Below are 17,052 nucleotides of genomic sequence, written 5' to 3' on the forward strand. Positions count from 1 at the left end.
GAGTTAGGCATTGTTTGCCATGCCACTAAACCTGCCGTCAAGTGAAACCTTCATGGGGGAAATGAGATCGGAGTCTGACCCGCTGAAGATGGACGCCCTGTCTCTGTTTTTTTATTGTTTTGCTTTAATTTAATTTCTTTTTTCTTTATTTTGTCCCTTTTTGTTTTTGTTTTTGTTTTGTTAAATCTCTTTCACTTTAACTTGTGAACTGGTATTCCAGTTCTTTGTAAATGGTATTCCATTAAGAATTCATAACATTTTGTTTCAAAGTTGTATATGAAAGGAAGGTAGCATATTTGTAGTTTTCAACTTAAAATACAGAATTAAGGCCAAATAAATTTTGTGTCAAAAACTCAGTTTTAGTGTTGTGAAACTTAGCTTAGATCTTAATTGGTGTTTACAAACTGTTTTAGTAAATTCTGAACTGAGACAGTGATAAATAATATCCTTTTGAATACTTTCTAATCTCAGTGAAACTTTTTTCTCCAGACTACTTTCTGAGACTAATAACCACATCTTTCAGAAAAAAGCTAATTTGTAGTTTCTTTGCTTTCATTTTTCTGGAATTTTAGGCATATCAGAATCATCAAGGATATAGCAACCCATTTTTTATAATATAGAACATTTTTATAATATAGCACATATATTATATATGAAGGCTGAGTTGAAAAGACTTTCACTTTTGATTCTTAACCATTACAGGAAAATTCTTATTTTCTTTAACTAGGAAGGCTTTTAGCTATCCACTTGGGGAATGCTTCTTGGAGGGGGGAAACCTGTTGGCTTTTTTGGGGTGGGTGGGTGTGTGTATGTGTATGTATGTGTATGTGTATGTGTGTATGTGCGTGTGTGTGTGCGTGCACGGGTTCGATTCTTTTGTTGAAAATTCTGTTGAAAATTCAGATCTTTATTGTTTCAGTTTGTGTAACTGGATGCTGAGGTATAGGAAGAGGAATATATATACATTGTCTTTCCTAACTGTTGTCTTTAATATACACAGATGAAGAGAGATGTCCATTTATGTTGAACTCTTACACACCTAAGAATTTTGAAGATAAATTTAGTAGGACAATAATTTAGGAATTAAGCAATGAAACTTAAAACTTTCAAGTATTGTCAATGGCAGAATAAGAAAAATACTTCCAAGTATACAATTTGGCTTCTGTGTATTCTGATTTATTACTGAGAGGCAGCATTCAAAGTACAAATGTAAGATTTTCTAAAATTTAACTGATTCACTTTTTGATATGTACTGAGGTATTGCCTCCCCCCCAAAACTTAAGCATACATTCTTCTACAGACCTCTCCTTATTAAATGACAGTGTCATATTTGAGGCACTAAACAGACAACATAGGAATTGCAATTTTTCTTTATTGTAACTACCATAGCAATGAGAGGATGTTAACAATATGTTCTGAATTCAAGGATAAAGATTAACTCTTCAGGAGCTGTTCAGATTTTATGACTTTTAAAAATCATGCTGTTTTATAAAATGTGTAATCCGCAGTCAGATGGTACAGAAGGAATATAGTTATTTGGCATAGATAAATTTGCTAACATTAGTGGCCAATAAATGTAGACTGAACTATAAAAATTGAAGTCATCCGTAAGGCCACCTTTTATTTTAATTTTGTGCATGTTAAAACTGCATGTGTATGAGCTTATATTCAAATAATGTAACATTAGGTGTAATTTTTGTTAAATTAAGTCAAATTAAGTAGTATAATTTGCTTCAAAATTTAGGAAACTAATGCTTTATTGTTGACTGTAACTCCACAAATCTAAATCTGGTGGGCTGTAATTTCTGTTTAATTCCTATAAATTAGACAACAATTTTTTTAATTGAACTTTACATCTTGATTCTCAACTGAGGTTAGAGAAAGTATCTGGGTCCTGGTGATATTACTCAGATTTTCCTTGTACATTTGATTATTTTGAATACCTATTAAAACCCAGCATGGTGCTTTTGAAAATTTGCTATGCCAGTTACATTTCAACCTGGGATGGTTTTATATGCCCTGAATTAAGAGTCTCTCAATTAGAAAGCTTATAATGGGGTTAAGTACATGTACACTCTGTGCCACACAGGTATGAATAATACCTATAAAATGTTTACAGACTTTTAAGCCTTAGATTCAGACTTTTAAAGTGAAATAATATTTAGGTTAGCAGTTTAATTCAGTAAAGTGAATAATATTGAATTAGATGGAATACAAGTAACAAATGAATCATTGTGCTTAAATTGTGATTTGTTGTAGACATTTGCTGGATATTGATTAAAAGGCACTTTGGAATTTTAAAATCAAGTCATTGAGGTTTTTTTCCTTCCCTCTAAATTTGTAGGAAATTAGTTGTTACTTCTGTTATTGTTAGTAGTTGTTGAGACCATATGTAGCAAGACACAACTGTCCCTTTTCAAGCAGATATAATTTTAAATTAGTTTTAAATTAATGGATTTCTTGAAGGCCAGATACATTTTTTTTGTTTATTCCACTTCCATAATTTTTAGCAAAATTATTCAAGGGGAACATCTAGAAACTGATTCTCTGAGGCAACTCAATATGTCACAAAAGTCATGTTTGTATTAGTAAGTGTATGAGGACATCTCCCTCCCATTTCTCCCTTCCATTTAAATTAAAGTTGACAAAAATACTATGTATGGAACACTTTTTCCTCTTCCTAACTACTTGAAATAAACAGGGAGTCTGTCTGGGCACCATCAGTATTGTTGGCATCACAGGTAGTTTCTCAGTGATAGGAGAAGGGCATTGGTTTAGGAACAGATTTCAATTCGCACATTTGTTTTTTTCTTTTTTCTTTTCTTTTTTTCTTTTTTTTCTTTTTTTTTCTTTTTTTACTAATTTGGTTATTTGCCATTTCTGGGGATTAAACTTTAAAAAATGTTCTTCTTTTCTGTATCTGATGTTCTGTGTGCTATTAGTGATGCAGCCAACACGAACGGTTGTCATGTGTAACACAACTTTCGATCACCGCGAAAACACCGTCCTGGGAAAGCGTCCATGCTTGATATCGTTTGGTTCATGAACATTAAGTTTCCAGTACAGGTGACCCATAGCTCAAAGTGTTAAATAATTGTCTACATTATTCAGTTTTTAAAATAATATTCCATTAATGAGATTGCTAGTCTTTGAAGTTTTGATCACTTTTATTTTTCCTAGTAGAGCAGGGTAAAGGAAAGACTTAAGTTCTTGTTTATTTCTTTTTAAGGATCTGATAGATAGATTCATTTATTATTATTATTTTTTAAGTGCAAGGGTAATTGTAAAATCATAGACTAAAGTTCATGTGGTGTTTCTGCTCTCTGTAATGTGTGGAACTTGCCTCTCCAGGTAAAATTCCAGAAGAATCCAAAGCCCTTTCCTTATTGGCTCCTGCTCCAACTATGACAAGTCTGATGCCTGGTGCAGGGTTGCTTCCTATACCAACTCCAAATCCCTTGACTACAGTAAGTAGTATTAATTCTTTTAGGATTTTGAGCTGATAAAACTATTTATAAATGATTTAATGACTCAAATATGTAAATAGCCAAATCTGACTTTATTAAAAAAAATTAAGTTAAAATTTTTTAAAAATGCAAATTTGAAGGATATACCATCAATAAATTCTCCTATTGAACTTTTCTTTTCCTCTATCTTAATATCTGAGCAGAATTCTATCAGGATTATCCATTATTGAAGCTTCTAAATAATATTGAAAAATATTACTTTAAGTGTTCATTTATTAGAAAATCAAGATATAGTTTATGAAACTTTAGATTATAGAAACAACTTAAATTTCATTGTGTGGAGTGGAAGTTCTGGTTGGTTGAATTTTCTAGTTAAATTGAATCTCTGCTTTTCTTCCCCTCTCCCCTTTTTCTTTAAACCAGTTAACTAGAAGACATCTCAATTTATTTAAATTCTCCCCTCCCCCCAAAGGCAAAAAGTTGGAAATGGTTAAAAACCCCATAGCTTAGGGATACTTTTTCCCAAAAAAGCTACAGAATGAAATCATTTAGGACTTTTTCTAGATCAGAGATTTTTCTGATTTAAGCTTGGGGGGTGGAGTATGATGTGATTTCTTCTTTGTCTTTGCTGCTTAATCCTTTTACCCAGCACCTTCTGGTTTTGAAAGGAGCAGAGTTTTTGCATAGTTAGATCCCAGGCACACATATTTGTTTTGACTTCTGACCTAGCAATCTGGGTCGGTTCTTCTTTCTCTTTGGACCTGTAACCCAGGCTTTTTATAAGTGGTTCCAATCCCCTTTGGTTACCAGGCATGATAACTGAAGCAAACTGTTCTCTTTCCTTCTATTTTAACCTCATTCGTTGTCTGGTTACCTCATCCAGCTCTTTTCTTCCCCATATAGCATGGTCCAAGTTCTCTGTTTTAATTACAACTCAGAGATGCAGTATATACCTATCTTCATGTTATTGGCACTCCTATCTTGTCCAGGAATTCTTTGTAGACTTTCACTTCTGAATTTTGTAATAAAATTTAGTTTTGGTAATGAAGATCTTAGTTTACAAAGTAGGCTTAGGCCCTGTTGGATGATCTCCATAATCATATTGGGATGATTGGGAACTGGATTGTATTTTGCTATAATGGAATTTCAGGTCTGAGAAAATTACCAAGGTTTAGGAACTTTTGTATATCCTATGTGAGATTGATTTCTCAAAATACTTTTATCTCCTTAAATCACTGGATTTATTATATTAAGAAGAAATAGTTAGACCATATCTGAAGTAATGTGTTCAGGGCTGCTGGATATTGGAGAACATCCAAAGGAGGGCAATCCAGTATAGTGAAGCATCTTACATACCATGTGAGCATTAGTTGAAGAAATTAGGGGAGTCAGCATAGTACAGTGGATAGCCTTGGCTCTGGTTTCAGAGGATCTGGGTTCAAATTCTGATTTAGGTGCTTTATATGTTTTGGAACTGTGGACTTAGCCCAAATTTAGTAATCTGTAAAATGAGGGGATTGAGCAAAATGATCTCTGAGGTACCTGTTGATTTAAATTTTGAATTTTGAGTGTTTGGCCTGGAAAGTACTGAGAATGTGGTAGCCATCTTCCAGGTATTTGAAGGGCTGTTATAAATTGTTCTAGGTACTTGTTCTGTGTGGTCTCACAGAATAGAATCAGGAATAATAGATAGAAAATGCAAAGGGAGGGGAGGTTAGGCTTTTTGTGTTAGGAAAAGCTAAATGGTGCTCTCTAAAAGTGGGACCTGTTGCCTTTAGACGTAGTTTCCCTCTCGTTGGAAGTCTTTAAAGAGAGGCTGTGTATGTTATAGTAGGTGTTGGATTTTCTTTTGGGTGTGGGTTGAGATATAATTCCATATTGACTATAATGAAGTCCTTTACAACTCTGTAATTGTCACACGTGTTCATATCTTGGATCTGCTTCTTAATAAGTCACGTAATACCTCTGAGCCTGTTTTCTCCTCAGTAAAATGAGTGATTGAGTTGGATTAAATAATCACCAAGAAATGTTCCAACTCAAGTCCTATGATCTTACTTAAAAAAAACTTCACAATTTCCTTGGAAATTGAGGAGATGTCCGTCACTTGGGGAATGGCTAAACAAGTTGTGGTATATGAATGTGGTATATGAATGAATGAATGCTATTGTGCTATAAAAAGTAATGAGCAGGAGGATTTCAGAAAAACCCGGAAAGACTTATATAAACTGATGCTAAATGAAATGAGCAGAACCAGGAGAATATTGTACATAGTTACAGCCACATTGTGAGATGACTGACTTTGATAGACTTGGCTATTTTCAGCAGTGTTCTAAGACAGCTCCAAAAGGGATGGAAAATGCTGTCCACATCCAGAGAAAGAATTATGGAGTCTGAATGCAAATCGAAGCATTCTATTTGTTCTCTGTCTTTTTTGTTTTGTTTCTTCTTTCTTTATAACTGTTCCATTGGTTATAATTCTTTACAACATGACTAATGTGAAAATATGAAGGTATATGTAGAACCTGTAAGAGATTTCTTGCCATCTTGGGGAAGGAGAGGGAGTTAACTCAAAAGCTTGTGGAATTGAATGTTGTAGACTAAAAATAAATAAATCTCTTTTAAAAGCAAATGAAAAAAGCTAAAACAAAACAAAACAAAACAAACCCGAACTTCCCAATTCTTAAAGGTCACTTTCTTTCTTAAAATTCATCCATTTATCTATCTATTTATTTTTGGTTTTCAGCATTCACTTTTATAACATTTTGAGTTCCAAAATTCTTTCCCTTTTCCTCCTCCCCCCAAGATGGCATGCAATCTGATATAGGCTATACATATACTGTCATATTAAACATTTTCACATTAGTCATTTTTGAAAAAAGAATCAAAAGATAAGGGAAAAATCAATAGAAAGAAGTTGAGTCATTCTCCAGTTGATGGGCATCCCCTCAGTTTCCAGTTTTTTGCCACCATAAAAGAACTACTATAAATATTTTCTACATGTGGCTCCTTTTCCCTTTTTTATGATCTCTTTGGGTTATAGACCTAGTAATGCTATTGCTGGGTCAAAGGATATGCACAGTTTTAAAGCCCTTTGGATATAGTTCCAGATTGCTCTCCAGAATGGTTGGATCAGTTCACAACTCCGCCACCAATGTATTGGTGTTTCAGTTTTCTCACATCTTCTCCAACATTTATCATTTTCCTGTTTTGTTATGTTAGTCAGTCTGATAGGTGTGACTGAGGTGATATCTCAGACTTGTTTTAATTTGCATTTCTCTAGTCACTAGTGATTTAGAGCATTTTTTCATATTGCCTGTTTATATCATGTGATTAAAGGTCACTATGAATTTGAATCACATTTTGCTTATCATATATAATATTAAAGATGGTGTGAGTACTGCAGGGTGGAGGTTGAGTTGAAATGGCTTATATTGGGTTGAGGTTGAAGCAAGTGTAATGACCTGAGAAAGTACTGACGGGTAGAGGGATTGGAGGTCTCTTCCAGTCCCACTCAGGAGCTGCTGAATGAAGCTAGAGAAGTTCCCACAATGGTGTTGACTACATATTCGTGTTATCCAACCACACCTGGACCCTTTTTGGATCCAAGAAATGACATTTTTTAGGAAAGTAAGAGGCAATTTCCTTAGCTAAAAGAGGGAGAAGGGGAAGAACAAAAGGAAGGTTTGGAATAGTTTCTGAGAAAGTGAGACAGGGAATGAATCAAGGAAGAATTAAATCCTGTAATATCTTCTCTCTCTCTCCTCTTTTCTCCCAATCTCTGACAAAAGAATAGCCCTTTTCTTTACCAGGGAAAACCCTTCTTTGTATACATACACTTTATCCCAGGCATACTTGTCTTCTCTAGCAAGTTGCAGCCTCACTTTTCCCTCTCCTTCAATATTCAGCCTTTCCCTTTTAGCTGCTTCCTTTCCTTATCAAATGTACTTTTCCCCTCCATTTCTTAAAAAACCTTCCCTTTTCCCAGCCTTCCCCTCAAGCTATTGTCCTATATCTTTCCTTCCTTTCTCAGCCTAACTCTTTGGAAAAAATTGTCTGTACTCATTGTCCCACTTTCTTTCCTCTTAACTCATTCCTTATCCTTTTGCAGTCTGACTTTCATCCTCATCACTTCACTCAAAGTGCTGTCTCCCAAGTTACCAGTGACCTCTTACTTGTCAAGTCCAATGTCCTTTGACAGTGCTGACCGCTCTCTCCTCCTAGGTAGTCTTTCCTCTCTTGGTTTTCATGATACTGTTTTCTCCTGGTTCACTCCCTACCTGTCTGACCATTCCTTAGAGTCTCCTTTGCTGGCTCATTTGTCCACATCACACTCCTTATACCTTATGCCCTGTAGGGATAGGTATTCCCTGAGGTTTGAGTCCTGGGACTTATACAGTTAATCCTACTGTACTCTTTAGCTGCCATGTCTATGCAGATGACTAGATCCTACATCTCCTAGATCTACATATCCAGCTCCTGTCTTTCCCTTGATGTCTTTCCCCCTTATCACAGACTACCTGTTGGACCTTTTAAGCTTGATGTTCTTAAACTCAACATGTCTAAAACTCAATTCATTATTCCTCTAAACCCTTCCCTCTTCCAAATTTCTCTATTTCTCTCAGAGTTCCATTGTTCTTTCTAGTATCTCAGGTTTGTAATCTTGGCATCTTGTTTTCCTTATTTTCCCTTACTGTATGTAAATCAGTTACTAGTTCTAGTTCTACAGCATCTTTTTGAATCTGATGCACACAGCTGTTAACTTAGTCCAGGCCTTCATTACCTCTTGACTTCAGTAGCCTCCTAATTGGTTTCCTTGGCCTAAGTTTCTTCCCATTCCATTTCATTCTACATATAGCTGCCAAAGTGATTTTCCTGAACTTGTCACTTCCCTATTCAGTCAACTCCATTGGCTTCCTTTTTGCCCTAGGGTTAAATATAAACTCTCTTTTTTTTTTTTTTTTTTAGTTTTTAAAGCATAACATACCCTGTTCTCAAAGTACTTTTCCTGCTTCATTGGCCATTATTCCTCCTCTTGCAATCTGCATTCCCACTAACCTGGTCTTCTTTCTATTCCTTCCTGTTTGCCATGTCCCATGAGCATACCTTTGTACTCTCCATACCACATGGCCTAAATACGCCCTCCCTCCTTACTTCTGCCTCATGGATTCTCTCATGATTATTCTAATGAAGCCTTCCCTGATCCCCCCTCACTGACAGTACTCTCCCCACTAAATTGCCTTGTATTTAACCACTTTGTATAGTCTTATTTATGCTGTACATTTTTTCATAATGTATTTGTTTTCTTCCAATTAGAATGTGTTTATTGCATAGGGACAGTTTCATTCTTTGTATTTGTGTCCCCAGTGTCTAGCGCAGTGCCTGTTGCACACAGTAGGTGTTTTTATAAATAATTGTGGGTTGATAGGTTTTTAGAAGTGTTTTGAAGTCCTAATAAGCTTTCAGTAATGAGAAAAATAGTAAATAATAGAAATTTTCACCTTTTAAAAACACTAATATATTGTGAACAGGTTCAGTGATAGATTCTGTCTGAGGACCAGAAAGACTTAGATTGAGTGATGAATTTTTCTGCTGAATTCTTGATAGAGAGGCCAAGAGGCAGAAACTCTACTAAGGCAGCTCTCAAAAATAATATATTAAGTAGGAGATAATTTTTGATTTTCTTTGATGGAGGGAATATACACACCAACAAAATCACAGGTAATTATTTTACTGGAGAAATCTCTATTGTGATTCTCCTATTGACCATAAGTGTTTATTCAGCAGTGTATGTGGACTAAAGTTAAGATTTCTTGGTGTTGCTCACTTTTTTCTGGCATAAGGAAATATTCTAAGAACAAATATAAAATCTTCACTTTGACGTTTAAAATACGGCCTTTTTCAGGCTTTTTACTCTTCACAGCTCTACATGTATTCTGTGGTTCAATTAAATTGGCCTACAGTTCTTCATATAGCACTCTGTCTTTGTTCTACGTTCCCTGTGCCTCTACTACTCTCCTCTCTTGCCTCTCTGCTGCCTAGTTTCCCTGGCTTCTTTCAGAATCAGCTCAAGAGTTCACTAGAAAGTCTTTTCTCTCATCGCTTCTTATGCCATTGCTCTGAGTTTACCTTCCATTTATACTATATATATCTTTTATATATGCTATTTGCACATAGTCTCCTCTACTAGAATATGAGCAACTTGAAGACAAAACCTTTTTTGTATCCTTAGCACAAAGTAAAATGCCTCCCCCATAGTAAGTACTTAATAAATGCTTGTTGACTGACATTTAATAGTAAAAACATATGTACTTTTCTTTCTTTTTTTTTAAAATAGCTTAGTGTCTCACTTAGCAGCTTGGGAGCTATACCAGCCGCAGCACTAGACCCTAACCTTGCAACTCTTGGAGAGATACCACAGCCACCACTTATGGGAAATGTGGATCCTTCCAAAATTGATGAAATTAGGAGGACTGTCTATGTTGGAAACTTGAATTCTCAGGTAAGAAATCAAAGAAGAAACTGAAAAGCAATAGTAACTCCTCTTCCTTTTTTTACTTAAAGACCATTTTTTCTAATTGCCACTGGTTGACATCTATCTGATTCTTTAGATCACAGATTTATTAAGATGTATTTGTGTCTTTTTAGACTACCACAGCTGATCAGCTACTTGAATTTTTTAAACAAGTTGGAGAAGTGAAGTTTGTTCGTATGGCAGGTGATGAGACTCAGCCAACTCGATTTGCTTTTGTGGAATTTGCAGATCAGAATTCTGTACCACGAGCTCTTGCTTTTAATGGAGTAATGTTTGGAGACAGGCCACTGAAGTAAGAAATTCTGAAAAAAAGAAATTGTAATGGTCTTGGAAAAATTAATACTCTTGGTTTTGTTATATGTGTGCCTTTTTCTAGCAATTGGCATTTAAGGGGGGATGAAGCTTATGTTTACCTGTTACATACTCCTGCTAACTTCTCTGTTTCTGTCAAAAGCACCATACCCTTTCAGTCATCCAGATTCTCAAAATAGGGATCATCCTAGACTTTGATGTCCAGTCAGTTGCCAAGTCTACATTGTTATTGTTTATATTACAAACCTTATTTAGTGTTAATTTAATATGAAAATATTGAACATAGACTGCATTTTTATCACATTTTGCATGTATTCTTTGTGTTGTACTTTAAAGAAAGCATATGGGCCATTTGGGGGGTCATTTGAGATTATTTCTAGGACCTTTGCTAAATTCAGTTGCTATGAGTGCATAAAGAGGTGTGATATCAAGTAATTGTTGTTCAGTTGTTTTGGTAGCGTCTGGCTCTTTGTGACCCTATTTGGAGTTTTCTTGGCAAAGATACTGGAATGATTTGCCTATTCCTTCTCCAGCTCATTTTATAGATGAGGAAACTGAGACAAACAGGGTTTGTCTTATATGACTTGCCCAGAGTCACATATCTAGTAAGTGTTTGAGGCCAGATTTGAACTCAGGAAGGTGAGGCTTGCTTCCTCCAGACCTAGCATTCTCACTGCTTTGCTTCCTGGTTGCACATCAAGTAATTAAAAGAGTTTTTTAGGTCAAATTCAACAGTTTGTATGACAAGCAATAGCTGCCTCATTGAAAACAGTCATTTAGGTTATTCAGACCAAAAGTTATTACATATTATTGAATTGCTTAGGTGCTTCCTTGATTATCCATTTGTCCAGGTTCTTGCTAGATTAACAGCTAAATAGTTGGTACTAGTGAATCTGTTCGATCAAGGTACTGTGCCAGGTGCTGGGGTTATAAATATAAAAGTGAGACAGTACCTGCCCTTGAAGAATTTACATTCTAATAGGGGGTGCAACATGTTCACAGATAAATCCAAACAGTGAATGAAAAAAATTTATCAAATGTTTGTCATGTACCAGATTCTCCCCTCTACAAATACAAAAAGACACTTCCTGCCCTGAAGGACAACACATATTGGAAGAAAGAATATTTTGGATTGGCAAGTCATGGTGAATGGAACCATCCTTAACAGAAATAAGTGTCCTTTTGATTATTGATCTGTGAGGTAGATGTGGAAAGGGAGAGCAAGGCAGAGTCATCAGGTGCATGAAGATGGCTAGAGAGCAGCATTCAGTATGGTGACTCTGGGTGTAGTTATGAAGAATTCTTATGAGTCAGGAGCAAGTAGGACCCTAGAGTAAGGGCTGAAGAACCTGGCCCAGAGGAGGGGAACTTACAGCCTTGAGTATGATCCTTTGACTGAATCCAAACTTAACAGAACAAATCCATAGGTTCCCCACTCCTGGCCTTGTGAAATGCAAGGAAGCAGGGCTTGAAGATGGCTGGAAGCAGCAGGCTCAGTAGTTTAAGGAAGGAGGGCAAGTTAGGGGAAATCTGGAAAGGCATTAGTGGTAGTACTTGAACTGTAATTTAAAGGGACCTAAGGATTATTAGTCAAAAGTAAAAGGGGAGTGCATTCCAAGCTTGGAAGATGTCCTGTGAAAAGGCACGGAGGTGGTAGATGGAGTGATGCATACATAGGAAAAGCAAATGGGTAGCAAGTTTAATTGGAATGTAGAGTTTATGACTGGAGGATTGTATAGTCAGCCAACAAAGATGGGCTGGAGATTGATTGTGAAGGGCTTTAAATACCAAATGGGAGTTTGTGTTTTATCTTAAAGGCATTGGGGAAGTACCAAAGCTTTTTGGGTAGGTATATGATAGTATGTAGGTGTCCTCAACTTTAGAAGCTTGACAGCTTATGTGAAAGGATAGATAGTAGAAGGGAGAGACTTAAAAAAGGGATTAGAGGCTGTGATGTTAGGTCAGATGAGATGGATGAGGGCCTAGACTAGGATGCTTATGTTGATGTGAGAGAAAAGAGAAGGCAGAAGTGAGAGACATTGGCAAGGTAGATTTGGCACCTGATTGGACATCGTATGGATGGCCCGTATTTTGAGAACCTGGATGACTGGAAGGGTGGTAGTGCCCTTGACAGAAACAGAGGAGTTAAAAAGAGCAGTGTTTAGAGGAAAAGACAATGACCTGATTTGAACGTACTGGGTTTGAGATTCTTATGGGACATCCAGGTGGAGATGTCTGTAGGCAGTTGAAAACTCAGGTGTAGAGATGTGTCTTGGGTATGTAGATTTGGAAGTTCTGGATAGAGAAGATATTTGAATCTGTGAGACCTAATGAGCTCAATCAAATGACCATTTATTAAGCAACTTCTGTGTGCCAAGGCTGCACACTAAGAGAAGATGGAGAAAGAATAGGGCTCAGGGAAGAGCCCGGGAATATGTCTAAGCATAGAGTGTGGGACATGGAAGATGAACCTGTAGAAGAGACTGAGAAGATTAGTCGGACAATTCTGAGGAGTATAACCAATGAATGTAGAATATTTGAAGGCAAGTAGTGTGAAATAAGATTAGAAGATTTGAGGCAGATTTTCAGAGTATTACCAATGTTAGTGATAGGTTTTTGTTGTTTATTCTCCTGACGAGGTACTGCTGATATTTTTGAACAAGGGTGTGATGTGTTTTGAACTCAGCACTAGAAAGGTTAGTTTGATGGCTTTGTGGAGGATGGATTGGGGGAGATGACAGGTAGAGAAATGAGTGAGGGGATTATTTTAATATTGATGAGCAGTAATGAGGGTTTATACTATGGGTGGTGGCACTGTGACTGGAAAGGAGGGCTGGATATGAGAGACTGAAAGGGTAGAACCAAGAGGAGCTGGTAATGGATTGGATTTGGGAATGGGTAGAGGGACAAGATAACTGCCAGATAAGATAACTGAAGTTTGTGAATATGGTTGACTGGGGGGATGGTGGTTTAACAGATAGAGAGGGAAGTTGGGAGGAGAGGGGCAGATTTGAGAAGTTAAAATGCTGTTTTAGGCATACCAATTCTTTCAACCATACCCTTGTGTAGGCACTAAGTAGATGCTATGATATGACCTCTTAGGAAGAATTCTAACTGAAAGTCTGTTTATTAGGTATTTTGACCTTTCAAAGTTTTTCAGTGTTGATAAGAGGGTGTAAGGAAAAAGCCAAATCTTAAACTCTACAATCAAAAATAGTTTATCTTTATATTGACTTAAAGTTTGTGGTTCACTCTTTTCATCCTTTAAGACTAAACTGTGTAGATCTTTTCACCATTTTGACTTCATCAGCAACAAGTGACTGAGCAAAGAAGACTTATTAGTTGGGTGTTATATTGGCTTGGTTGTATTATTTGTTGGACTTCTTAAGTATTTTTTGTTGAGTATGTGTGCCACGTAAAAAGTAGTTTGTTTTGTGTTTTTAAGTGTATATATTCTGATATTTTTAAATTTAGAATAAATCATTCCAACAATGCAATAGTAAAGCCCCCTGAGATGACTCCTCAGGCTGCTGCTAAAGAGCTAGAAGAAGTTATGAAGAGAGTACGAGAAGCCCAGTCATTTATCTCAGCAGCTATTGAACCAGGTAGGTTGATTGAGTGGTTGCTTAGATTATATATCAGAAGCAGTAGAATCTTAGAGCTGAAAGGGACCTTAGAAGTCAAAAACTTTCATGTGTAGGTGAGGAAATTGATACTCAGTAATACAGTTTTCAAGATCAGTTACTTTTAATGAATGTTATTTTTTCTCTTCAGCATTAAGGAATATGAAACTAAAGTAATCAGCTCTATATTTTAATAGTAAAGTTAGTGCTCACTAAATAGTTGGTTTAAAATAATATTTAAAGAAGTTATTTTGAAGTTACAAAAGGTAAATGCTTTTATACTTGTTTGTCATTAAGTAGATTAATGTTCTTTCAAATTTGAACTGAAAATATACAGCATAATAGTCAATGATCCTAACAGACTCAGGTATTTAATATTATTAAGAAAAATGCTACCCATATTAAAACCTGTGCTCTACTAGCTGGGGAGGGGGGAAGAAGCATTCTGAAAATGTTCAGTTTGAACATATTTTCAAATGCTCTGCAAATTGTGTCTCCTACTGTAGCAAAAGAAAAAAATCAGAAAAGACTTCAGAATTCCTTTTGAAATAGTGAAATTGACATGTTGTAATCGTGCATTATGGCAGCATCACATCATTCCTTATGCCTAGCTGTTTATAATCATCTGGTTTATATGTACTGCTGCAGGATGGCTGCACTCAACGAGTATATGCAATGACTTTCTTGGATGTTTCTGAAGGATAATTGCAAAGAAGGAGGATGTACAGAGAGTAGGCCCCTTGCATTATGTGTGGTACATTCCACTTGTGCCTGAGTGTTAACTGGGATCTTTAATTGTTCTGAGCTTACACTGCAAAGTGGTTTTTTCCTCTCAGAGTCTGGAAAGAGCAATGAAAGAAAAGGCGGCAGATCTCGTTCCCATACTCGTTCAAAATCCAGGTCTAGTTCAAAATCACATTCTAGAAGGAAAAGGTCACCATCAAAACACAGGTGAGAAGAGTTTCAGTTCTAAATTTAAAACTTGGGTTATTTTGGTCCAAGTTTCAAAGTTGAACAGCCTAAATACTCATATTGATGTTTAAAATGCCATTTAATTATTGTAGCCATTACTGTGATTAACAGATAAAATTGTACCTGTATATATTTTACTCTAATTTTGAAAAAAATATTACTTTTAAAGCTTTAAATAAAAATGGGTAATTTTAAAAATTAATTTTATTTATTTTCAGTGTTCTACAGTAACTACCATATAACTTAGATTATTATTTTCCCCTTCCTCCCCTCTCCCTCCCTGAGACGGCATACAATTTTGTATACGTTCTACACATACATTCCTATTAAATACATTTTCACTATAGTCATGCTGTGTTGAAGAATTAAAATGAGTAGGAGAAATCATCTAACAAATCAAAATGCAATACACACACACAAAAAATGATCTGCTACCTTCTGTAATTGAATTCCATAGTTCTTTCTCTGGATGTGGAAGGCATTTTGCCTTAGAAGACCATTGGGAATTTTTTTTAAGTCCTTGCATTGCAATGAAGTGCCAAGTCTACCAGAAAAAACTCTCACACACTGTGGTTGTTGCTGTGCACAAAATTCTCCTGGTTCTGCTCCTTTCTATTTTATTTTATATTATTAAATTTATTTATTTAACTTTTAACATTCATTTTCACAAAATTTTGGGTTACAAATTTTCTCCCCTTTTATCCCCTCCCCCCCCAAACACCAAGCATTCTAATTGCCCCTATGACCAATTTGCTCTCTCTTCTATCATCCCTCACTGCCCTTGTCTCCATCTTCTCTTTTGTCCTGTAGGGGCAGATAGCTTTCTATACCCCTTTACCTGTTTTTCTTATTTCCTAGTGGCAAGAACATTACTCGACAGTTGATCCTAACACTTTGAGTTCCAACTTCTCTTCCTCCCTCCCTCCCCACCCCTCCCCTTTGGAAGGCAAGCAATTCAATATAGGCCATATCTGTGTAGTTTTGCAAATGACTTCCATAATAGTTGTGTTGTATAGGACTAACTATATTTCCCTCCATCCTATCCTGTCCCCCATTACTCCTATTCTCTTTTGATCCTATCCCTCCCCATGAGTGTCGACCTCGAATTGCACTCTCCTCCTCATGCCCTCCCTTCTATCATCCCCCCCACCCTGCTTGTCCCCTTATCCCCCACTTTCCTGTATTGTGAGATAGGTTTTCCTACCAAAATGAGTGTGCACTTTATTCTTTTCTTTAGTGGAATGTGATGAGAGTAGACTTCATGTTTTTCTCTCACCTCCCCTCTTTATCCCTCCACTAATGAGTCTTTTGATTGCCTCTTTTATGAGAGATAACCTGCCCCATTCAATTTCTCCCTTTCTCCTCCCAATATATTTCTCTCTCACTGCTTGATTTCATTTTGTTTTAAAGATATGATCCCATCCTATTCAATTCACTCTGTGCACTCTGTCTCTATGTATGTGAGCGTGTGTGCATGTGTAATCCCACCCAGTACCCAGATACTGAAATGTTTCAAGAGTTACAAATATTGTCTTTCCATGTAGGAATGTAAACAGTTCAGCTTTAGTAAGTCCCTTATGACTTCACTTTGCTGTTCACCTTTTCATGGTTCTCTTCATTCTTGTGTTTGAAAGTCAAATTTTCTTTTCAGCTCTGGTCTTTTCATCAAGAATACTTGAAAATCCTCTATTTCATTGAAAGACCATTTTTTCCCCTGAAGTATTATAGTCAGTTTTGCTGGGTAGGTGATTCTTGGTTTTAGTCCTAGTTCCTTTGACTTCTGGAATATACTGTTCCATGCCCTTCGATCCCTTAATGTAGAGAGTGCTAGATCTTGTGTTATCCTGATTGTATTTCCACAATACTTGAATTGTTTCTTTCTAGCTGCCTGCAGTATTGCTCCTTTCACTCAACATCAGATCATATAAGTTTTGCCAGGCCTCTCTGAAGTCTTCCTGTTCATCATTTCTTATAGCATAACAGTATTTCATTCCATTCATATACCATAATTTATTCAGCCATTCCCCAGTTGAAGGGCATCCCCTTGATTTCCAGTTTTTGGCCACCACAAAGAGTGCTGCTGTAAATGTTTTTGTACATGTGGGACCCTTTCCCCAAAAATGGGTAGTTTTAAAGCACAATTTTT

At 36.3% G+C, this 17,052-nt stretch overlaps 1 protein-coding gene across 6 annotated transcripts in view; it reads left to right on the forward strand.

The window, feature by feature from the left end:
* The window catches only part of SREK1 (splicing regulatory glutamic acid and lysine rich protein 1), a 46,945-nt gene that overhangs the window by 11,641 nt on the left and 18,252 nt on the right, over window positions 1-17,052 (forward strand). For 3 of the 6 annotated variants that reach the window (XM_072605112.1, XM_072605115.1, XM_072605114.1), the window contains exons 3-7: window positions 3,352-3,467; window positions 9,802-9,966; window positions 10,113-10,291; window positions 13,786-13,916; window positions 14,771-14,885. In XM_072605112.1, coding sequence (XP_072461213.1) covers window positions 3,352-3,467; window positions 9,802-9,966; window positions 10,113-10,291; window positions 13,786-13,916; window positions 14,771-14,885 — 706 coding nt within the window. Of the gene's footprint in view, window positions 1-406; window positions 1,210-2,942; window positions 3,067-3,351; window positions 3,468-9,801; window positions 9,967-10,112; window positions 10,292-13,785; window positions 13,917-14,770; window positions 14,886-17,052 lie in introns of those variants that run through there. The other 3 variants (XM_072605116.1, XM_072605117.1, XM_072605118.1) reach the window with 2 other exon arrangements.

The sequence above is a fragment of the Notamacropus eugenii genome, chromosome 4 (genome assembly GCF_028372415.1).
Source record: "Notamacropus eugenii isolate mMacEug1 chromosome 4, mMacEug1.pri_v2, whole genome shotgun sequence".
NCBI classification, from domain to species: Eukaryota; Metazoa; Chordata; class Mammalia; order Diprotodontia; family Macropodidae; genus Notamacropus; species Notamacropus eugenii.